The 26610-nt window shown below is 43.5% G+C and overlaps 1 protein-coding gene across 1 annotated transcript; it reads right to left on the bottom strand.

Moving 5' to 3' along the window:
* Window positions 1-221: 221 nt before the first annotated feature.
* On the bottom strand, window positions 222-26063 carry ATP6V0E1 (ATPase H+ transporting V0 subunit e1). The gene is made up of 4 exons (XM_019635917.1): window positions 25872-26063; window positions 21469-21516; window positions 6848-6974; window positions 222-723 (listed from the first exon to the last, which is right to left on the bottom strand). Exons 1-3 carry the CDS (start codon window positions 25973-25975, stop codon window positions 6881-6883), a joined length of 246 nt encoding a protein of 81 aa, XP_019491462.1. The 5' UTR covers window positions 25976-26063; the 3' UTR covers window positions 222-723; window positions 6848-6880.
* Between the last annotated feature and the right edge of the window lie 547 nt (window positions 26064-26610).

Raw genomic sequence — 26610 nt, 5'->3', positions numbered from 1 at the left:
GATTCCTCCAGTGCCTTGGCTACAGTGGGCACTCAAATGTTTACTGAATGATCAAGAAAAGTACTTACCAGTCTCTTCAGGCACCTCAAACTAGTTGGCCAGGTTTATACATCCAACCAGAGTTTGAACTATAAAATCCTTTTTTTTTTTTAAAAAAAAAAAGGCATTATCTAGAGCTAGAAAAGCTTATAAAAATGAGCTTAACAAACACCAAAACAAGATTTCCATAGAAAGCAGAAAAATAATTTATTCCAAAAGATGGCAGAAATAAGAAATTCATCCTGAAAATATACTTTGGTGTACTTCTGTTGGGACAGATGTTCTCTTGAACTTGTTCTCCTACTGGCTGCTGCACTGGAATCTTAGTGTCTTGTGACAGCTTTGAAACACTTCACTGAATCTCATGTCGCGAGTAGGCTGGATACATCTTCAAATCCACAGGTTCCAAGGAGAGAGTGATGGGTTTCTCAGAAGAACGGCACGCACCTTCCACTTTAGAAGAGCGCATGAACATTTTATGGCATCAGCAAGAGTAGATTTAGGAGGCACATATTTCATCACAGTGTAAAAAAGGTGAGAGGAAAAAAATACTGCATTGTAGAATGAGATATTCAGATGTGGTACAGATGTTTAAGGCAGCTGATGGCCGAAACAGGCGAGTCAAGGAAGGTGGTCGATCAGGTTTGGAGGTGATGTTGCATCTAGAGGAATTCTCTTTGTGACCTGCAAAACAAAGCTGTTCTAGTAACTGGTCTTCACACCATCCTCAGGAGGGCAAGTTTACCATCAAGAGAGTCACTCAGGCCAATAATTCAAAATATATAGGTGCTCAATACACACTTGAATGATAGTGGGTTCAATTAACGTGCACACCTCGGCAGGTTTTTGCAGGGCTATGACAAGAGGTCCTGTTACCAAGGACAGAACTAAACTGAGGATCACAAGTAGGTCTGACTGTCATAAAAAGCAGGAAGGGCGAAGCTGACTAAGACCGATCGTATTGGAATCTAATGAGTTCACTTCGGTTTCAAGGGTCTGTATTTTCCCTTCCCCTCCTATAGCAAGGAAGCAGCGCTCCCACGCTTTTTGGACTCTTAGAGAGAGCTGGCTCCTTGGTACTTGAAGTTGCTCTCAGTCTGCTCCCCGTTCTTGCCACCACAAGTGTAGGTGACAAATGTGAGTTTCTTTTTCTAGAAGCTTCAAGCTGCAACACCACCTTTGCAGAGCTAGCAAACATTTAAAACAGGCATCTTCACACATCAAACTGCTAACAGTAGTCGCATAAACTCCTTTATGTAAAGCTTGTTTTATAACGTCTATATAAACAAAGCCACATATGCTACTTTTGAAATTAAAACAATAAAGAGAAACATCTTTCAAAGACAGTTTCCACACAAGGCTTGAGTTGGCAGATAAGAGAACAAGCTGGTTATAACACACAATTTGCCAGCATGTCGAGGGTTACATGCAGGTGGGGTGATGGGCTAAATTCGATGAGACAGGGTTTGTGGCAGGCAGGTCTGACAAGACTGAAGGTCAAAGAGCACGTAGAAAACCTCGAAGCTTTCCCAGTCAGTGCGCGGAGCAGGGAGAATCCTCAGTGCAGTGTGATCAGAGGTTTCCAAGGCCCGGGCTCCACGGTGCCCAGAAGCAGTCACAAGACTGCTGCTAAGTCTCACTGGGGTAAGCTGGGACCGGCCGACCGCCCCGCTGGTGGACAGCACCAGGCTGCCGGGGACCCACTAAGGTAGGACACTGCAAACAAAGTCCATTCACCTCGAGATGGAATCAGAGGGCTGTTTTTACAGTGTACTGGATTGGAATATCCACAGTGGGCTGGGCAGGGGCAGTTCCCAGAGCTTTCCAGCTTCGGGGAACCTTTCCTCTAATCTATCTATCTCTTTCTCTCCACCTCCTTGGGGCAGCAGAACAGCTTCTCTGCCCAGACCCGGGTGCCAGGAAGATTATAAAGTATTTGTGAACACTGAAGCAGTGAATACAGATGCTTCGTGTCTTAACTTTCTATGAAGAGCACACTGGTTAGGCTTCCTCAGCGTTTAGGCCTTTCTAGACAAATGAACAATCACAAAATGGAAAAATAGGTCTTCATTTTTGACAAACCACACAGAAATCGGGGATAATTTTCACTCAAGCTCAATGACGCCCAGTTTAAGATAAATGTTGAGTGTGACTGTTAATTGGATAGACTTGTGGTTTGATTTTGGGTGAATTAAAGAAGCACACATTATAATCACCTCTCTGACATGAGGTAGCCATTTGGAGGTGGGGCGAGGAACGCAACCAAAGGGCCTGCATTCTCATTCTGTAAAATAAGGGAATCGCTAAGTCGACTTGCAGATAAAACTGAGAATGAAGACAACATAGAAACCATAGAAACATGACGCCAGAACCAGGAAGTCTGTTCAGGGAGGGATGAGTGAAGATAATTTTTATTCAAGGATAGGTTGTCATGTTTATCTTTATTTTTTCATTTTAGGTAAATTCGCAAAATAATTCCTTGTTTATGGTCCCATGTAAGGGATGTATTTATTGCATGAGAGAACTACAAGAGGTATTTCAGTGAACTAAGGGTGTGTGTATTTAACAAGTCAAGGCAATGCGCCGAAAGAATGGCAGAAACTAGGGAGCTAAACACACTTAGGGAAAGAAGAAATCACCTTGAAAACAAGTGTCCGGCGAAGGAAGAGCAAACACTTACAAAGTGGACACTCAGAGAGAAGACGTCAGAAAGTAGAGAGAAAGGGGGAGTGGAGGCAAGAATGCGGAAACGATGTTTGCAGAAGAGTGTTTACTAATCTGCTTTCTAAATGAATGATTGTCATAGGGTAGCGAGAGGCAGGAAAAGCTATTTAGGTCAAGAACAGGAGAACAGTTTAGGGCTGCAACCAACAGGTCACGGAAGAAAGCAGTGAAAAGGCTGCCAAGGTGGTTTGAGGGCAGCATCAGAAGGCTTTGACCGGCAAGTTAGAAAGCTGGACATAACCTGCAGATTCGTCATTCTTATCTCTTGTGGCTCATGGGACCTTTGGTGACCCTGACAAAAAGCTGTGCTTGCAACGTTATACAGCATCTCAAGGGGCATGCCACTGAACTCAGGGACCTTGGGTTAAAAAAAATAAAACCCTGCTGTAGTCCATGGAGAAGAATGAGAGTTTCCGGGGCAAGCAGTGATCTGTTTCAGGGAGTGCTACAGGAGGAAGAAAAACAGAGTGGTGTTCTGTAGACACACTGCTCTAGAGACAAGGAAGACCCAATGAGCCACTGCAGTAACTCAGAGCTGCAGTGTCCTGGGTCATAAATTAAGGCGTCCATAGGAGGAACGGAAAGGAAAGGCAGACAGAGACATTAACAGGCCTGACTGGATTTGAGCAGGAGGAGAATGAAGTGATCGACAGTAAAAAATCCGCTGTTTCACAGAACACCTTGCACTGTTCCACTTGTCACAAGCATGGCTTCATTTCAACCTCTCAACAGATCACGAACCCCTCCAGCACCCACAGCCTTTCTTGAAATCCCCACTCAGTACCAAGTACCTCATGAGCATGCAAATATTTTTCGAATGCATAGAAAAACAGTTCTGCCAGGGCAGAAGCCTAATTACCAATACTCTCTATTCCTCCCCTGTCCAGACTTTGGAATAAGATAGAATTTCTGCCCTTTAGAACTATGGGAAATCATGTAAGCTTATCTAACGTATTATGATGGTGTGGTAAATGAACTGACATACGGGATGCTGGGTCTGCAGCCAAATCCACTCCAAGGAGACTCCATACTAGCATCACACCCTCAGGGCTGTAGGAAAATGGACATCGACCAAAACAGCAACTTTGATGTGACAGTTCCACAAGCAAGGGGGACAAGGCTTGCAGGGGCAAAGATGAAGTGAGCACTGTTCTTAGAAGTACTGGGCAAGACTCCCCAGTAAACATAATGTGCTATAACTCACCCCATCATCAATACATGAAAGAAAACCAAGGCAAGTAAAGTGACCAAAGTAACAAACCATCAGCTAGGTGTTTAACTGTGTTCTTCAGATCAAGTTGATTTCATTTGTATAAAATCACTCTAAAGCTTTCACGACTGCTCCCCATTTTTCTCTTGCTGAACACCATGTCTACCTTACATCTCCTAATTTCCAAATCTGGCCTCTTAAACAAATCATGTGCAAAATCGAACCCTTCTCCTTACCAAATGAAGACAGGCCTAAATCTGGGTTCTGCGCGCCTTTCTCATCACACTGCTGTGTACAAGTTCAAAGTTCAAAAGGGAATTTAGTGCAGTCTTTTGATTTTACCACCAAGAAAAGAGAAGGCCTGTCTTGAAGGGTTCTGTTTGCTCCAACAGTAGGCAGAAATTAGATCTCCTGTGCTGACTCCAAAGGCCTAGAGTGATGACACCACCACAATCACTACCTCATACACGGAATAAACGTAACATGATGTTCGTAACTAGGGTTAGCCTGCCTGTGCCTCCCACTTCCTCGGATTTTGCTTTTAAAGGAACAACCTTTAATATGAGGGTTTCAAGCAGCAGCCCCAGTTGATGCTGTGGACCACAGCGCAAACATTAGGAATTCTTCAACCAGGTTAACACACATGAGGCTGAAAAGAATGGGCAAATGAAACCTTCAGATCCACATGCCCAGCGTCATCCAGAGCCAAAGATGCCCAATTCTCTCATTATCAGAGAAAGTAATAAGGCTCAGAAAGGTTAAGGCAATGCTGGAACGAGGTCTGATTCTGAGACCTGAAGTCCTCAGCTTTAAAGCCCAATCATTCCTTATCTAACATCCATTGCAGTTAAACAGGAAGGATAGAAAACAGGAGACTTTGAAGAAAAAAAGGCAGGTAAAAAACAAATCTCATTAATCAGATTTTTACAAAAAATCTACATAAGAAGGAAATCAAAACTCCTTTGGGCAAAGATAGAACTGTAAGGGGGAGAAAAGCTAATTAGTTACCTATCAAATTGGCAAAAATCTAGCAAACAGGCACCCTCATAAAGCAAGCTACAAAATAGTGTGTGTGTGTGTGTGTGTGTGTGTGTGTGTGTGTGTATGTATTCCCCCCCATAATAGCTATGTGTGTGCAGAGAGGACTGGGAGACAAACACAGAGAGACAGATGTGCGCACGCGTATTTATTTGCTTATCTGCAAAATGAAACACTGCAAGGATCGACTTCTCTGAATATGTCTTATTTATAATTTTCACTTTGGAAATATATTTTACATATTCAAAAAGTAGTAGCAAATAAAAGAATTACTATGACTTGAACACAAAAGTTAAGTAAAAGCCCTGTGATGTTAAATTTGAATTAGAAATACTAACATGAACTCATGATTCTTTTTCTTCTTAAAAGTATTGGGTTGTCGGAAAAGTCATGACACATTTTTGCTACGAAAAAAATACGTCATGACTTTTTCAACAACCCAATACATACTTCCTGGCTTTCTCCAGCATAAAGGCTTAAAAGCAACAACATCCCAGAAGTAATGGACGTACCTAGCGATCAGTTCTTGGTTTTTAAATACCTTTCCCACTGCAAGGACCCAGAGCCAGCTGGGCCAGACTGACTAGCGAACCAGGATCCTTTCCGTGGGAAATTCCGAAAGCGACTGGAGGACCAGCTGATGCCAGGCCTGGTGTTGCCAGAAAGTTAGGCAACTATCGAAGACTAATATCAAAAGGGCATATAAGCCAGTGTAAGCAGGCTCCCATAGGCCAAAGAAAGAACAACTGAACATAAAAAGGATAATAAATGTTAACCGACTAAAATTAAAAAGGAAAGAAAAGTAAATCTCACTGGATAACCTAGAAGTCACTTGGGCACCAACATCTTATTTTGAAAATTAAAAACAAACAAAAAGAATTAAATACGTATTCTGCTTTTCCTGTATGATCTACAGTTCAAGGTTACTAAATAACCCTATTTGATGAGGGAAAGTTCACCTTTATACAGTTCATCTAATCAAATGTAGAAGTCATGACAGAACTAGAAAATCACCACTTTGCAATTTCTACTGAAATGCTTAATTCAGGCTAAGAGCATCAATGGATAAAAATCACTGGATGAAAGGCTGACAGAGAACTTGACAACTGGAGGGTCCAGGTGGTCGTTACCTGAACCCACTGATCATCTCAGCATCACTAAAGACAGGGAGCCAGCCAGACCCCGTGTGTCTCCTGCTACGAGGCGATACGAAGTTCACAGCAGCACAGAAGTACCCTTGCCCCAAAAGCTGTACCAGAATCTACTCAAATATTTAGTGCTAACTTCCATTTATCGAAATAATGGAGACAGAGAAACAAACTATGTAAATGATAGGTTTTCTGACTCTCAGCCAGTGCGTAAATCTTTTCACTGTACCACTCCTTACCTCTCTGAGCCTCAGAACCAAATAAAAGCTGCAATTTTAACACCAATTTTCAAAAAGCATCTGTCTCTCTCTATCAAAGCATTCAGAAATGCTCTTAATTTCAAATCTGCCAGCCATTTCTTGGAACTGCTGAATCTTGCGATACTGAGTATCAAAGGTCACTTTCCTGAGCTGTGTCAAAAAGACTGCATGCAATCTTAATCTTGTACATCAAACTGTACTTTAAATGGAAGGGTAATACCAGAATTGAAAAGAATCTTATGGATAAATACTTTGGTAAAGTGAATGGCTTAAGTTCCAAATTTACTTTTGCTCTTCAGATGATGTTTACTTTCAGCAGCCTGCCCTTACAAAGTGTTAAAATGGCCATAAAATTCTGAGAGAAAGTCAAGGCAAACTCTAGCTGACTGACTGACAACGCTGCTGTGAAAGGTCAAGGGTAAAGTCACCTCAATGATGGAGCACCGGAGAGCGGGTCCTCTTCAAGGCCAGTGATGCTTGAGATACCAGATGGTTTCATTTTTCAACTGTGGTCCAAAGAGAGGGTTGAGTTGAGCCAGAATTGCAATCAGCCAACTGAAAGAATAATGGGAGGAACAACAACAAAAAGTGTTGAAATATGTGGGAACAGGACCATTTTCAATTAGGGTGAAAAAATGTGCATTAGTAAAACTTAAGTCTATTCTGTTCAGACCAAACCTTCAATACAAGCTCATAAAACACGGTACTAATAGGCTTTCAGAGGACACACGCTGCCTTCAATTCAATACACATGATATATAACAAAGCATCTCTGTCTTTTCTCCCATTTTCTTAATTCCAAGTATCCACGATTTCCTGAATTCATGTGTTTTTTACCTAATCTCAATGTATCATCATCACAACTTCCAGGCTCGGAAAAAATGGGTGTTATTTTATCCATTCTCCAAATGCTAAGACCCACAACCAATATGACACACCCATTTTTACTGGTACGGCCCAGGTTAAATTTCAGCCCACCATCTCCCAATTAGACTCTAACGCTTGACAGCCCGTTCTCCACTAAAATATATAACACATCTTCTGGGCCCTGGTGGAGCTGAACCAAATGGGCATTTAACCCTCCCTGCTTACTTCAGAATCTAATTAATAAGCTATTCCTCTGTATTATAGACTAATTATGGAGGAAGTGCAATGGTGTTATATTATTACCTCAGGGTTAGACGTGCAAAATAGCACATAACGTTTTCTTATACTGTTCACAAAGTTCTGACTAAAGGTTTTATATCTGATATTGTAACTCATATACCCAGTGACGTCTGAGAATCACTGAGCTAAGACCAAAGCCAGGAACAAAAAGACAGTATGCAAATGCCTGGCCATTCAAACCATTCCATGTTTTACTTACTAAACAAATATTTGATGAGCACCTACCAGGTTCCTGGCCCCAGGGACAAAAGGGAGAAAATGAAATGTCACTACCCACTCAAAGCTCACACAATATAATTAATGCCAGGAAAGAAATAAAGCAAATGAAGGAGCAGAGCATGGAGGTGCGAAGGGGTCCTCCTTGAGAGGATGGTCAGGAAGGCCTCTCCAAGGAGGTGCCACTTGAGCGGGGACCAGAATGAAGCAGAACACACACTGCTTTTAATTCCTATTCAAAAGAGAGGAACTTCAGAATTTCTCTCTTTTTGAGGTGAGGGGGTGTGGTAAACAAGCCCAGCCTCCACCTGCTAACCTGGGCGAGGAGATTTTAGCAGCATAATCCTGTCCTGCTATCTTCCTTGCATGGGATACAGGGAATTGCTTTCTAGGGAAATGGGAAATACACGGCTCCAGTAGTATCCTAAAATTGTAGGACTTGCCATTCCCTTATAAGAGGGGGGACTAGCCAAATTCAAACAGATCACTGTGTGGTTGGATCTCTTCTCTTCCATTCGCCGTTATTTTCAGAACTCTTCCCATCAAAGGATCAAACAAACAGCCGATTCTGCTCAGCAATGACCAGGCTGCCTGCGGCCGCACCAGCAGCCTGCACCCACAGAAACAGTGCACCCGTCCTCCCCACCCAGCCCCACAAAAGGTGGCTTTGTGACAGGAAACATGACACCTGAGGAAACCAGGCCAAAACAGATACCTCAAGCTGACTCACTTGATAAACAAAAAGTGAATTCAGATGAGATCCTCTGATCTGTTCTTAGAACTAGAGTATTAAACACAAATAAAAGACCAAAGGCGTGCAGTTGATTTAACATCTGACACAGTCAGGACAGAAAGGGGAGGACGGCAGAGGCAGACACACTGGAAAGTGCTGTGGCTGCAGTGGACACTAATGGCGCTGCGCTAAGAGTCATGGAAAATTCCACACAGACCCAGGATTTCCCCAATCCCAGCAGGCAATAGACGCTGACTATAAAACAGTCGTCTGTCCTTTCGTAAGAGACGGAAATAACTGGTCAATGCTAGAAATCTAAATAAAAAAACATGTTAGAGCATAAACTAGCCTATTTTCTTTCTTCACCAAAAATGTATACCGAATAAAAACACCCCCTCGCAGCACTCTCTCTGATGTTATATAGCAGTGGTTCTCAATCCTGGCTGCACATTATAATCACCCAGGGAGCTTTTTAAAAATACGGATGCTCTAGTTCACATGGAAACTTCCTTTTAATTCTCCCATAATACAGTTAAGGAAACTGAGGCAGAGAACGGCTAAGTGATTTGCCTGTGGTCACCATCTAATGAGGTGCTAGTAGCCCCTCAACCAGCAATCCAGCCAGACTAAGGTTCTCACTACAAGTCACCTTCTGAAATATTCTGCCAACATTTCAGAAGGTATTAATTTAGCTAAATCTAAACTGTCTGGGAGTTGAGGAAAAAAAGAATCCACCCCCTGATTATGAAGTCCATCACAAGCCTTTGGTACCTGAGGTAAAGGGGAAACATCCGAAAGCAAGAATGAAGTCCACGTGGCTGGCTCACATTAGTATTCAGCAACTTTGAATTTAATTTTACAAACTATTTTTCATGTTTCGATTCAAGTAAAGCATCTCACTTAAAAACAACAACAACAACAACAAAAACCCAACAAAGCACAGTTCAAGAAAGTTCCTTAGGAAATGGCACAGGCCAGTTCACTTGAAATTTCATGGAGGAATTCTCCCTCTGACCAGCTGAGCTCAGTGCCTGCTCTTCTGACTCCTGCCTGACTTAAAATTTCCCTTTAAAGTGGAGAAACACGATAGAGAGCTGGAAGGAAAAAAAAAATCCAGTCTGAATTGGCGGAAGAGGGTGGAGGAAGAGATCGTATTCCAATGAGTCTGTTACTTCATGTGTCCAAGGGAAGAGAACGAAATGTACCCCTCATATTTGCCCGAACTGTTCCACACCTCCAAAACCTGAAGCTCAGCCTAAAAACCAACCATGGGAGATGATTCGAACAACTGGGGCCGCTATGGTAGAGGAGCATCTTTCTGCAGAACTGGAGTGGTCCAGAAGTCAAGTCCATGTTCCTAAATCTAAGGATGCGGAAACTAAGTCCCAGGGAGCTTACTTGCCCAGAGTGAATCAGCGACAGGGCGGGAAGGAGAACCCAGGGCTCCTGAATCCTACTAGATCAGGCTGAGGAAAATCAAGCAGCCCAGGAGTTCTGATCTATCCCACAGTCATTTACCAACGCCGTGCTCGTGTCAGGCTCTGAGGAGGCAAGGAGGAATCGATGAGGGGGCCACCCCCACCCAGGGGCTCCCGAGCTTGTGAGACACCTACCAGAACAGGCAGTAGAGTGTGCTTTGATAGATTCTGCAAACACCCCTGGCCACTTGTCATGCGCTCAGCTCTGAGTTATTAGAATTCTCCAAGCATAGAGTACGCCCTCTCCCACAGAACAGGCTATCTCCGGCGCTCTCAAATCTTGCTTTGTTCTTTTGTTCCACATTCAGATATGAGAACAGGGAACAGAGGCATGGTTACTTCCCGGTGACGCACGCATCAAGCAGATGACTCCCCAGCTTCCCTGTTGGAACAGGGAAGTCTGGCAGGGACTTCTCTTCTGAGCCACTGCTCCTCCAGCAAGGGCCATGACAGGAGTGACCTCTACCAGGGGGCTCCGTGAGACAGCAGAGACACAGGACAGCAACTCACCCTACCTCCACCGAGCTGACCTCTGCCACATCCCCTCATCTCTATCCAATGACACAAATTCTTCTGAGGGCAGCAGTGTTATTAGATGCTATTAGGAAATACAGGATTCAGTATTAGGCAGCGGTGGATTTTAATTTCAACTATACCGAATATTAGTGGAGTGTCTCCAGGCAAGTGACCTTACCACCCTGAACCTCAGTTTCCCCTTTTGTAAAATGAGAGTAATATCCTCTGCCTCAAGATGTTAAGAAATAAAGAAACAATATAGGAAAGTGCTCTGGGGAGCAGGTGACGAATAGATGTTTAATAAATACTAGGCATTCCTTTTTACCCTGAGACAGCTGATGTATTCAAGCCACGGAATGAAATACAACCTGCACTTTACAAGGGAGTTTCTCAGGTAGCACTGAGTCTCTACCTTCCCCCGCCCCCCCCCACCTCTGTGGCAGGCAGAATTCTAGGGTGTTTCCCCAAGATTCCCAGACCCTGGCGTACACACCCTGTCGAAACCCAAGCAGTGAATATGATGAGTGGTCACTCTTGTGGTTAGATTCTAAGACACAGCTGGCTTTGAGAAAGGGAAATTATCCCGAGTGGACGTGACCTCATCGGGTGAGCTCCTAAAAGGGACAGGGCTCTCTCTCTCCCTGACAAAAGGCGTTGGAGCCTGTGCATTACTTACAAGTTTGTTGCAATCGGCTCAGGACATACCTACCCTTCAGTATGTGCTGTGTGATCGACTGAATTCCTTTTATCCGCCTTTAAAGTGAGCACAATGTTAAGCTGTCTCAGTAGGAGCTGCAGGGACACTGCAGGTGGGATCTGGAAGTTGGCGGAGCGGGCGTGGGGGCGTTTGGCAGGGCCTGTACAGGCTCTGGCCCAGAATGTGGTTCTTTGATCTTGGAGTCTCAGCCTGGAAATGACCTTCCTGCAGCCCTCTCCACACGGAAGCCAGAGCCCCTGCACGGCCGATATGCTTTGAAGGCCTCCGGCTCACACTGGCACAGGGACTCCACTACACATGCATGCCACTGGTCACCTGCCCTCCTGCCTGGACTGCAGAGGGGTGGCCTACTGCCTGCCCAGAAACTCCAGACAAACGCCAGCCTGGTCAAACCAATGAACCTCTCTGCTGTCAGGTGGGCTGAAACACACCTTCTCTAATGAGGGCTGAATCCCTTCCAAGTTTGTCCTTTCTTGGGCCTCCCTCAGACTTAGAGTACCATATAAAATTTCCTTATATCTTGCTGTTACTCTTTTATCATCATTAATAATTACGTTAAATTTCCCCGATCTAACCTAGTGTGTGGTTTTCAGTTCCTTAATGGACTCAGACTGCTACAGGATGAGGCAGATTTTACACAAAGGAGGCTCTCTGTTGCTGGTTTTGAAACTGGAGGGGCCACACGACAAGGAACGTGGTGGCACTGAATTCTGCCACAGCTAAGGGACCTTGGGGGAGGACCCTAAGCTCCAGATGAGAAGGCACAAAATTATTTTCCATAACCTTATGGCAACCCTATCTCTACCGTGACCCTTTCACTACCATAGGAATACGCTGTATTTTTGCCAGCTCTTGAAATAGCTTTCCTTTCTTTTCTCCATGCTTTCTAAACCAGGCCTTCCAGTTCAAAGCCTGCCACAATCCTCTTACCTGCCAAAATGTAAAGGAAAAGATTATGAAGTCAGAATAAGAAAAAACACCTTTTTCATACAGCAGATAATAACATGCTAGGCCAGGTACCTAGCTTTTCCTTCCACTATAAATAGCCAATATATAAATATTTTAAATGTACCCATGAGAGAAATGTAAGCAATTCTCAGACTAAAAAGCTAAGTGAAGGCAAGCATCCAGAGAGGAAAGTAAAGTGACTGCGGACTGCTTTCCATACCCTGAGAGCATATCCTAAAACAGATGAACTTGAGCCCTCACAGGGTATGGGAAACAGCAGACAAAGCCCAGGGTCCATGCAAGGTGGAGAGTCTAAGGAAAATTCCACATACCTCCCCACACAAAGTTGAGACCTCAAAGGGTCCTAACTCAAGGAAAGGATAAATCAGACAGAACCCCCTTAACAGAAATGCTAGGAAAATCACCCGTTTCAAATATAAGAACCAAGAAGGAAGAAGAAAACCACTGATGCTGAGGATGGGTTATCATGAAGGTTTGAAACTCAGATTCATTCTACATGGTTTTGAAAAACCACATATCAACAATTTTACTTAATTTAAGCCCACATTGGTGATGGCCTTAAGCATCTAGCAGAAGCAATGTAAATTCCTTCTGAGAGGAACCCACCTTTATACCAGGCCTCAAAGAGGTTGTACATATAAAATTACGGGAAAATGAATAGCTGGCAGTCAAACACAATGAAGCACATATGGAAACAAGGCACCATCAGTGAGAGGCAGCAGACAGCAAAGAGCAGGCACAGACCTGTAAGGACACAGATCTTGGAATTATCGGAGACGAACCATAAATAAACTATGTCTTAAGAAATAAGTTAAGCTTAAAATAGGTGCAGGGAGAAAAAAGGAGGGAGGGAAGGAAGAAGGAAGCGGGGAAGAAAAAGAACTTCTATAGAAATGAAAAATATAATCCCTGAAAATAAAGTCAATACGTGAAGTTCTGGTTCTTATAAAAGCAAAGTAGCTTTTATTAGACTCATCCTATAGACAATAATTATAAACTCTGAACAAAATATGAAAAACAACTACTTGATGGTACTAGAGATTGGTAATTTCAGAAAATAAATTAAAACTACAAAAAAGAACCCAGTGGAAATTTTAGAACTAAAAAGTATAATATATGAACTGAAAAATCCTTGGATGGGCTTACTAACTGACTGGAGATGATAGAAAAAATAGTGAACCTGAAGACAGATCAACAGACACTATCCAATCTGAAGAAATAAGAAAAAAAAAATGGGGAAAAAAACCAAAAAACAGTCTACCATGCATGTAATTGGAGTCTCAGAAGGAGAAAAGGCATATAGCACGGGGGGGGGGGGGGGGAGTAAACATAGGCCATAATTTTCTCAAACTTGGTGGAAAATATTAACTTGCAAAACTAAATAGCTCAGCAAACCCCAATCAGAATAAATTCAAAGAAAACCACACTTACAAACACCACAGTCAAACTACTAAAAACTAAAGAAAAAGAGAAAAATCTTAATAACATCCAGAGGAAAAAGAATGCATAAAGAGAAGAACTATTCAAATTACAGCTAAGTTCTCAGCAGAAACAAGGTCAGAGAAGCATCTTAAAGTTGCTTGAAAGAATATAAACCCTGGGCCGGCCGAGTGGCGTGTTGGTTAAGAACTGGCTTGGGATGCCAGAGGGCCCCGGTTCGGATCCCACGTATGAGGGCCAGTGACACTGCGCCCTCTGCAGCTAAGATGCTGAACAACAGTTCAACCTGAAGCTGGGATGCCGTGAGTCGCTGGCAACGACATAGGCTGCAGCCCCTGCTGCAGTGGGCTGCCATAAGCTACTGTGTGTGGCCGGGAGCCAGTGTGAGCGACCAGCAGCTGGTGTGAGCTGCCAAGAGCCACTGTGAGTGGCCGTCAGAGGCCGGCAACTGATCTGCCTCACCTGGGAAGAGTGCAATAATAATACCAACAAGGGCCAGTGAAGCAACAACTTCCACAACTAGACTGAAGATCAAAATGACAGCAACTTGTCTGTTCCCTTTCCCCTGATTCCCCAGCGCTGTTCCCCTTTCCCAATTCTCCAATAAAAAAAACCTTTAAAAAAAAAAAAGAAAAAAAAGAAAAGAAATCCTGTCAACCCAGAATTCTATATCCTGAAAAAAATAAAGTAAAATAAAAACATTTTCAGATACATGAAAGCTGAGAGAATTTGTTGTCAGCAGACCTGTCCTACAACAAATCCTGAAGTAAGTTCTTTAGGCTGAAGGGATACCAGAAAAAAACTCAAATCTACAGAAAAAAAAAAAGAGAGAGAGAAAACACTAAAAATAGTAAAATGGTAAATATGTGGGCAAATATAAAAGATTCTTTCTCTTAATTCCTTTATAAGACATGATTCTTTAAGGTAAAGACTGTAATACTGTAGTATGGGTTTTACAACATATATAGATGTAAAATATGATAACAATAGCACAAAGGATGGAGAGTAAATGAATTATATTGTGGCAAAGTTATTACATTTTACCCAAAGGAGTTCAATATTAACTCTAAGGAGATGTGAAAAGTTAAGCACACACATTGTAATCTCCAGAGCAAACATTAAAAAGAAAAATATAAAAAAGTATAGCTAGGGCCGGCCGAGTGGCTCAGTTGGTTAAGAGCTCGCTCAAGAGTACAAGCTCTGAGCAACAGCGGTTCGATGCCCGGCCTGAGCTGAGCTGCCACAGAGCTGCCAAGGCTCAGCTAAAAAAAAAATAATAATAATAAAAAGTATAGCTAAAGAGCCCTTAGAGAAATTAAAACAGAACACTAAAAAATATTCAACTGACCAAACATAAGGCCAAAAGAAAGAACAAAGGAACAAGAAACAGATGAGAAACAGAAAACAACAAAATAGTGGACCGAAACTCAGATATATCAGTGATTACATTAATCGTATATGGAATATCCATCTGCCAATTAAAAGGCAAAAATGGTCAGAATAGATAAAAAAGTAAGACAGCTATATACAAAAAAGCACATTCTAAATATAAAGACACAGATACAATGAGCATATGAAAGGTTATATGTAACTATTAGTATCAGACAAAATAAAAATCGAGTCAAGGAGTATTACCAAGGATAAAGAGGGACATTCGATAATGATAAAAATGTCAATTTATCAAGAAGACATAATCACAAATGTACATGCTCCTAATAACAGAGCTTCAAAACACAAGAAACAGAGCCTGCCGACTGGCGCGATGGTTAAGAGCTGGCTTGGGATGCCAGAGGGCCCCAGTTCGGATCCCACATATGAGGGCCAGTGACACTGCCCTCCACAGCTAAGATGCTGAACAACAGCTCAACCTGGAGCTGGGCTGCCGTGAGTCGCCCGCAACGGCGTAGGCTGCTGCCCCTGCTGCAGTGGGTTGCCATGGGCTACCGTGTGTAGCCAGCAGCCAGCGTGAGCGGCTAGCAGCTGCAGTGAGCGGCCGTCCAGAAGCCAGCGACTGATCTGTCTCGCTTGGGAAGAGCACAATGATGGTGCCAACTTGGGCCAGTGAAGCAATGTCCTCCACAACTAGACTGAAGAACAAAAAATGACAGCAACTTGTCTGTTCCCCTTCCCCCAATCCCCCAGCACTGTTCCCAACCCCCCAATTCCCCAATAAAAATCTTTAAAAACAAAACAAAACAAAAAACATAAGAAACAAAATGGAATTAAAAACAGAAATAGAAAAATCCACAATAGCTGATAATTTTAACATCCTCTCCTAGTAACTAAAGAAAGTAGGCCAAAAAACTCACTGAGGATATAGATTTCAACTACTTTGACCTGATGTTTACAGAACACAAAACTCAACATCTGCGAACTATACATTCTTTTCAAATACACATAAAACAGTCATCAAGATAAACCATGTGCTGAGCCTATGGTCCAATTTTCAAAGGACTGGAATCTGTAGAGTACATACACCTTCTGACAAGATATCTAGACTATCATGAAATTAAACATGACACTTCTAAAAATGAAACAGCATCACCAAAATTTGTAGGCTATGGCTAAAGCAATGCTTACAGGAGAATTTTATTTCATTAATCTCTTACATGTAAAAAGAACAAAGGTTTAAAATCAATGATCTAAGTTTCTACTTTAAGAAGCTAGAAAAAGAGCAAGTTAAAACCAAAGTCAGTAGAACGAAGGAAATAAATAAAAGAAAATCTTAACAAATGGAGAGCTATACCATGTTCATGAGCAGAAGGCTCAGTATTGTTAAAATGTCGGTTCTCTCCAAATTGACCTATAGAGTCAACACAATCCCAGATAAAATCTTTTTTTGTAGAAGCTGACAAGTTGATTCTAAAATTTATATGGCTATTTTAGAATAGCCAAATAATCTTGAAGAACCAACATGGAGGACTTAAGATTTCCTGATTCCGTGCTTAACTGCCAAATCCTCCGCACTGTCAAGCTGCTGTGGAAAACCTCAAGTCCAAGTCCTCGCCTAATAATAGGGACCAAAAGAGCTAACTAAGTTCAACAGGTCTCATCTTTGCTTACCTTAATTTTTGCCAAAATTTTCCCCTCAAAACATCCCAGGACCATCTATGATGATCCAAATTCCATCCCAGACTGCTCTGCTCATTTCACCACTTGATCTAACTTCCAGCCCTTCCCTTTCTTTCATTGTTTTCTCTGTACAAGGTGTGATAAAAAAAATACGGTCAGGGCCGGCCGAGTGGCGCGTTGGTTAAGAGTTGGCTTGGGATGCCAGCTCTGAGCAGCAGGGCCCTGGTTCGGATCCCACATGAGGGTCAGTGACGCTGCGCCCTCTACAGCTAAGATGGTGAACAATAGCTCGACCTGGAGCTGGGCTGCCGTTGAGTCGACGGCGTAGGCTGGAGTGGAGCTGCAGTGGGCTGCCATAAGCTACCATGAGTGGGTGGCAGCCAGCGTGAGCTGCCGTGAGTGGCTGACCAGTGGCCGGTGACCATTCTGCCTCAGCCGGGAAGAGCGCAATGATAATACCAACATGGGCCAGTGACGTGATGTCCTCCATAGCTAGACTGAAGAACAAAAGGACAGCAATTTGTCTGTTCCCCTTCCCCGATTCCCCAATGCTGTTCCCCTCCCCCAATTCCCCAATAAAACCTTTAAAAAAATATATGGTGAATGTTTAAATTTAAAAACACTTATTACAGTAAAAGACACATTGCCATTAATCCCCCTCAAAATACTCCCCCTTGTTTTGAACACACTTATCCCATTGTTCTTGCCACTTTCTGAAACAGTTCTGGAAGTCCTCTTTCATGAGTATCTTTAGTTGCACTGTCGTGGCTGCCTCGATGTTCCTGAATCGATTCAAAACATTTACCTTTCATGGTCATTTTGACTTTGGGGAAGAGCCAGATGTCACACGGTGCCAGATCCAGTGAATAAGGTGGATGAGGACACATGTAATGTTTTTATTTGACAGAAATTGCCGTACCACAAGTGATGTGTGACACAGAGCCTTTCCATTGTGATCAGAAATTATGGTGATTGCTGCTGCTGAGTGCCATCCAAAGGAAAGGCAGGGATCTTCAATATAGGAAGTGACGCAGTGAACTTTAAGGAACTTTAGCAACAGTGTGTGACAAGTTTCGACTTGTTCAGTGCAGTCAGTTGGGTGTGAGCTATGGTTGAGAGAAGTTGAGTTTTCAAATATACCGTATTTCATACTCCATCATGACAATGCTCCGTGTCACACATCGCTCTGGTATATGGCAATTTCTGTGAAATAAAAACATTACAGTGTGTCCTCATCCACCTTATTACCAGATTTGGCACTGTGTGACTTCTGGCTCTTTCCCAAAGTCAAAATGATTCAGGACATCAAGGCAGCCACAACAGCGCAACTAAAGACACTCACGAAAGAAGACTTCCAGAACTGCTTCAGAAAGTTGCAAGAACGATGGGGTGTGTTCCAAATGATGGGGAATATTTTGAGGGGGATTAATGGCAATGTGCCTTTTACTGTAATAGATTTTTAAACATTTGAACATTCACCATATTGTTTGATCACACTTCGTAACTTGTTCAAATCTGCCACTCACTCACACACCTCCTTCTAGTTTCCCACTTCCGGCTGCCTCCAGCTCTGCTGAAACCTGTCCCCCACCTACCAGGTTCTCTTAAACAGAAAGGGCTGCTTGTTCTTATACCAGGTAACTCAGGCTTTGGCAATGGGGGTGCCAACTTTAACTTCTTTGCTCCCCCTGTGCTGCCTCCCGACAGTTCTCTCCCACTCTTGCGAAAAGCTGACTTCTCCTCTGGGGTGCATGCCTGCTGAGTTTACTACCGTCTCATCCCTTCATCTGTTCCAGTCACTCCCCCTAATTCAACAGAGGAGGCTCAAAGTTGCCCCTTTCTGGCCCATCTGTACATCTAAATGCAGGCACATCAGCTCTGGCCCTGCCCCCTCTCCACTTCTCTCTCCATCCCTTCCCTGAGGGCAGGGTGCTCAGCCTCAGCAGTACTGACAGTGGAGCCAAATCATTCCTTGCTGGGAGGTGGCTGTCCTGTCCACCGTAGGAAGCACAGCAGCATCCTGGCCTCCGCCCTCCAGATGACAGCAGCAGCCCCAGGAGAGAACCACTGCCTCAGGAAAGTATGGGCAGTCTCATGGCCTCAAATCTATCTCCTCGTGTCCATTGCCATTTGACATATCTGACAAGTTTCACAGGCATCTGTCTCAATCCGAGCATGTCCCCAACTGAATCTTTGTTTTTAAATTCTGACTTTCCTCTGCTGAACTATCAACATGAACTGGTCATACTGGCTTATTCAGAGCTCAAACACGTCACGCCTCACAGAATCTAACCTTCAACTAGAACAAACTGGAAAGAAAAAAAAATTGCCACAAACAGAAGGCAATTTAAACGTCTATGAATGTATTTCAAAACATGACTTTATTTAGGAAATCCAGTTTCTTTGGGTGTGTCTTCCCTCAAAAGAGGTTATTTTCAAGAAAATATTACTAGCGCCAAACGGTGAAGTTTTCTTTGACTTTCTAATTTATTATAGGGTCCCACCCCTTTGGGGAATCAGGTATGCAAAATATTAAGGGCTTGAATTCCACCCATGTTTCAGGCAGATATTTTGCTAAGTAGGATACATGATCAGGTTTCAAAGAAACAAAAGAAAAAAATAATTTCAAAAAGTCTATACCAGCCAGCTCATTACCCCATCAAATGGACTCCGGAAGGATGTTGGAAGTCTGTGCTTTCTCTTTATTAATACACCAATGACAGTGCTAATCCACTGTTGACATAGCCATCACGAGCACATTGGGATAAAGGAAAAAAATGGTTTCAAATCTAGGCAGCAAGAGGTAAGGGCTCACAGATAGTTCTCAATGGAGTCATTAAGGCACAAAGTGATATAATTTCCAACCAAGTCCAGTTATTCATTTTACACTTGAAAATGAAAATGAGAGGCATGAGATTGATTAAAAAGGTTTTTCATTTGTTTTAAAGAGAATATCATGAAAATTAATTACACTGCAAAGATGATGGGGGACCAGAAAGTCACAAAACGTTTTTGTCCTATCTTGGTATAATCTAAAGCCGTTCCTCTGTGCAACATTTTCTTCTTTTTTAAGACCTCACCACCAACCTTACTGCTCAGGCGGCAGAGATCTTGACAGAAATTTAAAAAGGGCCTTTTCAATCGTAGGATGCTCCCTGGCTCCTGGATTGGTAGAGCTGTCTTGGGATTTCCATAGGAGATTGAGTAGGGCCGTGAACGGACACTCGGTCAGCCCCACTAGAATGGCCGATTCCTCATGATGCAGGCCCTTCCTCTCATGTACTCTTCAGAGCGGAGCACAGCTTGTGCAAGAATGAACAGTCGCTAATTCCCTCCACACCTTACCTGTCAGACTTCCACTCCGGAGGCTGAGCTATCACCCCAAAAAAGCCTCTTTTACTTCTCTCACCAGAAAGAAATGCTAAACCAGCCAACTGTAGGAAGTCTCATCATCTAAGCCATGGTGTTGAGGCAGTCACACACCATCCTAACTCAGCCACACCTGTAGGGAACATTATGATTCAGCTTTAAACACTTAACACTGCTCTTAAACCAGTGACGGACTGCTTGGCCAGAAGGTCAAATTCATGGTAGTAACTCTGTCAGGGGTGGGATGTGATCTACGTCAAGAACTAGCACTGGCTTGTCCCCACGTTCTTTGAAAAATATTAGTGACCAGCTCAAAGATGTAAGACATTCATAGATGCGGAGTCACGGGAAGCCACGGCTTTCCATCACAGGATGAGAACCACTGCTTCCTACCTCGGGGGGCACCAAACCAAACCTTGGCCAACACCAGTCCTCTCCTTATAGCCAAGTCTCAAGAGGCCAGAAAACTCTTTTTAGGAAAGGACAATACTGGTTCCAGACCCTCAGGGGAAATCCCTAAAAGGATGCATTTTGTGGTATGTGAAATATATCTCAGTTGGAAAAAAAAGAAAAAATATCATAAGTCTTCTGAATACTCTGAAATGGTTATTTTCTCCATGAACTGACTGAATACTCAGTTTTTTTTCCTGGGGCTTAACTCTTTCCACTCTTCATGAAAGGAGAGAAAGCAGACGAGCTGGAAACATCTTTACAACAGTTCAACAGTAGTTCTGCCATTTCTGACACCCACAATGATAAAGAACAGTATTCCAAAAATATATGCTGAGGAATTACCTTCATATCCAAAAATAGTTTTCATTCAATAGTTTATATAAACTATACAATCTATTCAAGTAGATGCTAATTATTACCATATTTTAAACAATATTTTTGAAATTAAAAAAAAATCATCCTTATTCCACTTGATTACAATTCTAGCTCAACTTATGTTCACGAGATAAGCACAAGTCACAACCAAGAATGGCTTTACTGACTTCACAGTAAGATATTTCAGTGAAATGAGGAGGTCTAAATACTTCACAGTAGTGAAATAAAAAGTACTACAAGGACACTTTCTGGCTAATTATAAGCTTTAAACTTGTGCCAAATAAACTGGACTTGTGTTGACAGAGGGAGAGAGTATCTGTACAGTTCTTATGTAAATAGACTGAGCAGGAAAAGTGTGCTATTTTCAATCTTAGGACACTATTTCTAGCTGTGACATGGGGGGACAAGCTGCAATAAAACTAAGCTGTGAAGTTTCACCATCATGTGCCTATGATTTCATTTTCAATCACAAACATTATTATGAACACCAAGAATAATGCTTATTATTTTAAGAAAAACTACTTACAAGAGAAACATACTTACAAGAGATAGCAGCAAACTGAACAGGTCACCAACATAGTTATGATAACTCTAAAAAAAAAAGAAAAGACGGGATGTAAAGTACAGCATAGAAAATATAGTCAATAATATTGTAATAACTACGTATGGTGCCAGGTGGGTACTCGACGTTATCAGGGGGATCACTTTGTAAGTTATATAAATGTCTAACCTATATAAATGTCTATGCTGTACACCTGAAACGAATACTAAACGTCAACTGTAATTAAAAGATAATTTTTTTTCAAAAAAGGAAACATTATTAGATAACTTGCAAGCTACGCAGACACTGCAGGATGATTCAAGTCCACATCCCAAATTAGCAAACCAGCATGGACGGTGCACCAAGAAAATGCATCTGAGTCTGTTCAAACACCCATAGATTGCAGTTCACCACAGAGTGCATTTGGTAGAAGTTTAAATAATTAAATATTTATTTGTATTTAAAGGGATATGTATGCCACAGCTTAGATGTCTAATCCAAACCCATCTGAAACCGAACACAAAGGCTGCAGCGACAATGAGTTTTGACACCCAAGTAACTACCCTATTTGGCATTGTTCTCTACGATGAAATGACACTACACTTCCAAAAATGTGACTCACGCCGGCCAAGTGGCGTGTTGGTTAAGAGTTGGCTTGGGATGCCAGCTCTGAGCAGCAGGACCGTGGTTTGGATCCCACATGAGGGTCAGTGACGCTGCGCCCTCTACAGCTAAGATGGTGAACAACAGCTCCCTGGAGCTGGGCTGCTGTGAGTCGCCGGTGACAGTGTAGGCTGCAGCCCCTGCTGCAGTGGGTTGCCATAAGCTACCGTGTGTGGCCAGCAGCCATCATGAGCGGCCAATGGCTGGCGAACAACTGCCTCACCCGGGAAGAGAGCAATGATAATACCAACATGAACCAGTGAAGCGTCGTCCTCCACAACTAGACTGAAGAACAAAAGGACAGCAACTTGTCTGTTCCCCTTCCCCAATTCTGCAATGCTGTTCCCCTCCGCCAATTCCCCAATAAAATCTTAAAAAAAAAAAAGAAAATGAGACATCCTCTAATAAATAAATAAATAAATAAAAATGTGACTCTCTAGTGTTGACATCTTCCCATCTCCACACCTGTCTGAAAAAAGAGTTAAACCTGGATCTCTGACCAGGTGAATATCAGCACTTCTAAAATTCAACTCATGATACTTGTCCCATTTCTCTTTCCAACGGCTCCCCATCTGACTCTCCTACTCCGCAGAAGCAGCTCTGCCATTTCCACCCATCCAACCCACCCCCAAATCTGTCATCGTTTGCTCATGCCTCCTCTGCATCCTCAGGCACACCGAATGCAGTGCGTTAGTCCTTGGAAGCATTTCCCTATGCAGATTTCCTCCACCCCTAGCACCAAAATTCAGCAGGTTCACATGGCGAACTGCTAGCAGGTTCAAAACTTCCTTCCCTTTCATTCTAGCCACAAACCCCTCGGATTAATCTTTCCAAAATATGCCTTTCATCACATCACTCTACTGCTTAACACTTTTCAATGCCCCCCATCATCCATAGGCGCAGTGTCCGAAGAGAAGGCTCCACGCCCCACAGAGTGAGCAAGACCATCGCCTAGAAAGTGGGAAGCGAGTGTCAGCACTCCTATTTATACTCAGTTTTAACTCCTCCTTTAGAAGTTCTGTGTAAGTGTGTGTATTTTCTGCAGTTAATACACTGGTACATCATGCATTCATTCAACAGATTTTCATTAATTGTCTAGTATGTACAGGTTCTGGGGAGAGAAGAGTGAAGGAAACAGATGAAAACCCCTGCCCTGGTGAAGTTGACATGATGGGGGAAACAGACAACAAACAAGATGACCAACCAACAAGATCTATCTATCTATCTATCTATCTACCTACCTATCTATCTATCTATCTATCTATCTATCTATCTATCTATGCCAGAGGGTAAGTGCTGATGGGGAAAAATAAAGCAGGAGAGGAGTGTGTGAGATAAAAATGCAGTGGGAGATACGTATACACGCACACTCACGTATTAATCAATTAAGCAAATGTGGGTATTTCACAATTACTGATTCTAGGTGGTGGTACACAGCACTCGTATTCTTTCTACTTTTCTGTATGTTTGGAAATATTCTGCACGTGTGAAAACAATGGAGCTGACAGCTCCTGGCACCCGATCCCTGTGCCTTTCCCCATCTTTCCCCCCACTGCTAAGGGGGCCACTGTGAAGAAACCTGATGCTTTTAAGAGACCTGTGGCTTCCTCAAGTGAAACGAGGGCAATCAGGAAAAACAGGAATGGCCTGGAAAGCCGATTCCGACAGACTTGGCTTTATCCTGCCCTTTTTCAGTTGTAGAAAAGAATGATAAAGGGTCCTAGATTCAGGAGCGTTTTCCCTTTTGCCCTTTTTCCCCCTGCCTCACCAGGTCCTGAAAACCTCATCGCCCAACTTTCTGCATTCTGATGTGCAGGGGTCTTGCCGGAAAGATGTGGCATCGAAGTCTCCTTCTTCCCTTCACACGCAGTACCTTTACTTATTTCCTTAATAAAGGTGTTCTGAATTGTTCAAATCAGAAAGGCTCTCCTGTATTAAAAATTCACCAGAGTCCTTGAAGCAATACAGCTCCTTCATATATTAAAAAAAAAATGATTTGCAGTCTTTTCAGGAAGCAAAGAGGAACTAGTACTAATTCAGGGCTAGTATTTCCATTTTACAGTGAGGAGATGGGAAGATGGAAAAGTTAACTAAATTGTCCAAGGTCACAGGGGCCATCCAGCTAGGGGCAGTGTTTCTCAGAGTGTAATACAGGAATTCCTAGGAGATGCTGTGTTTTAAGACCTGCTCAATCCTGCCAAGAGCGGGTAATACAAGGACTGGAGTGGAGGTGGTGCCTTAGACCCGGGTAGCATTTCACCAGCAGGTCAAACCTGAATCATGGAAACTGAGTAGCCCATGTCCTACAGGAGGCATTTCATTACCCTGGATAACAGCAGTGGCATCAAGCCCCAAGGCTGGGCAGGGTGGGCCCCCGATGAGGGTCCTTAAGAAAGGACTGGTCAATGCTACCCGCACATTAATAAATGCTTTTCTGAGTATGAAGGCTGAAAAAGCAGACAGTAGCGTAATGAAGTAGTCGATGCTAGAAACAGCAAAGAAGTACTTTGTTGTTCTCTAACCCCAGTAGGAGAAATCAGCCTAAGAAATTAAATGTGGTGAATACAAATTGTTTTAACACCCCTAGAATTCTGAAACTCTATCTTACAGGCTGGAGTGATGGATGACCTTATATAACGTGTTTTATGGGAGGCAGAGAAGGGGGGTTACCTAATGTCACCAAATGATAGACTTTCATCTACCATTTTTCCTTTTTAAACAAATTATATTTTTTATTTTTAAGCTAGATAGGTGGAACAGGTCTAACACAAGTTTATTCCAGAGAGACAAAGGGGCTCAGGTCACAAAATATTAAGGAATAGCATTTTCTTTCCTTTAATAAAGGCAATAGATAATTATCCACTCCACAGACACTTACTGAATGCCTACTCTGCAAGCAAAGCACTCTGAAGCCACCAGTTAATTTCAAAGGATGAAAACATGGTGTTTCTGACAAACTGTGACTTCATTCCAAGTTTCACCCCACATGATCATGCACTCAGAAAAAATGACTAAAAGGCAGAAGAGGAACTAAAAGGCAAAAAAAAAAAGGGTTCTAATAAAACTTTACTTACAAAATATATAGATAAAGCTCGATTTCACTTGTGAAAAAGTGTCTTTCTTAATCACTCACACACACGGCGGGAGCACCCTGCAAAAGGTATGACGCAGGGGTTTCTAAACAATACCTCCTGCTCCTCGGTAATTAATCTCGCTTTAGATCAGGCCCCAACTACCTACTGGCGCCCACTAGATGCAAGGCCCGGGCTCGACGTTGTTGCACAAGCTTGTCCAGTGCAACTGCGACAACACAGGAGGCGGAGAGGGCAATCTGTTTTATTTGACCCCTTCCTTTAAAGTTTAGGCAAACGAGGCCTCATCCGGGTGGAGGGCCTGGCTAAAGGGGCAAAAGTCGTCTAGGGACGGACCCCAACTTCTTCTTGAGTCGGTATAAATCCGTTTCCGACTACACCCTCCCCACACAGGCCCGTGATGAGAAAACATTCCCCTGAACTCCCTTCCAAGGAGGGTCCGCCCGAGGTCACCTCCTCACGTTCGGGCCGGGGATCGCCGACGCTGCTGCGATCAAGAAGTCGGGGGGCTCCATCGGGGTCGGGGCCTGACTGTGGAGCGCGGGGCCACCCCGGCAAGGTCTCTGTGCGGTGCGGGGTTGCCCCCTCCCCCGCCCGGCCCGGCCGCTCCGAGCCGCGCGTCCCTCCTTGGGCGGCCCTGGCGCACTTACCCCCGGTTGGGACCCTTAGGGATGAACCAGGGCACCAGGAAGCCGACGATGCCCCAGAACACACTCATCACTATCAGAGGCACCGTGAGGCCGTTGTACGCCATGGTTGCCGCCGGAGCCGCCAGCCCCTGCACCACCGCCTCACTTTGGTCCCACCCGGAAGTGTCAACACCGGCCCGCGTGACCAGCGCGCGCAGGGGCCCGCCTCCTGCGCCCCACGTGACCCACGCGCCGACTCCGCCCCTCCAGGGGCCTGAAGACAGAGCCCCGCCCTCACCTGGCGGGTCTTGGGGCTACAGCCCTGTTGAGGGACGTTGTTCGCGGCAGAGCTCCAGAGCCAAGGGTCAAGTCACGGAGGCACAGCCAAGTTTTCCAATAAGAGTAGCCCTTTAAGGAAAAGAGTGTAGTTATTTGCAGCTTTATCTTCTCCTTATGCAACCTGTGTGCCACTCACTAGGCTATGAACTTAAAGTGCCTGAGCTCAGTTTTGAACATCTCACTGCAGCCTATGAAGTAGTTTTATTTTCCTCACTTTGCAGTTGAAGAAACTAAGGCCCGGGGAGGAGGTTAAGGATCTTGTCCAAAGTCCAATAGCTAGTACGTGGCAGAGCCAGGATTCAAGGGTTATAGAAACCAATCAGACCCCCGTCAGGGAGTTCACAGGCTGCTGAGGAGATAGACTTGCAAGCCGGCCACTCAACAAAGTGAACGTAGTGATCAGTACTACACAACTTTCCAC

Source organism: Hipposideros armiger, unplaced genomic scaffold (assembly GCF_001890085.2).
Source record: "Hipposideros armiger isolate ML-2016 unplaced genomic scaffold, ASM189008v1 scaffold_25, whole genome shotgun sequence".
Classification (NCBI taxonomy): Eukaryota; Metazoa; Chordata; class Mammalia; order Chiroptera; family Hipposideridae; genus Hipposideros; species Hipposideros armiger.
The sequence above is the reverse complement of the archived record's forward strand: the minus strand, read 5'-3'. Positions and strand labels throughout refer to the sequence as shown.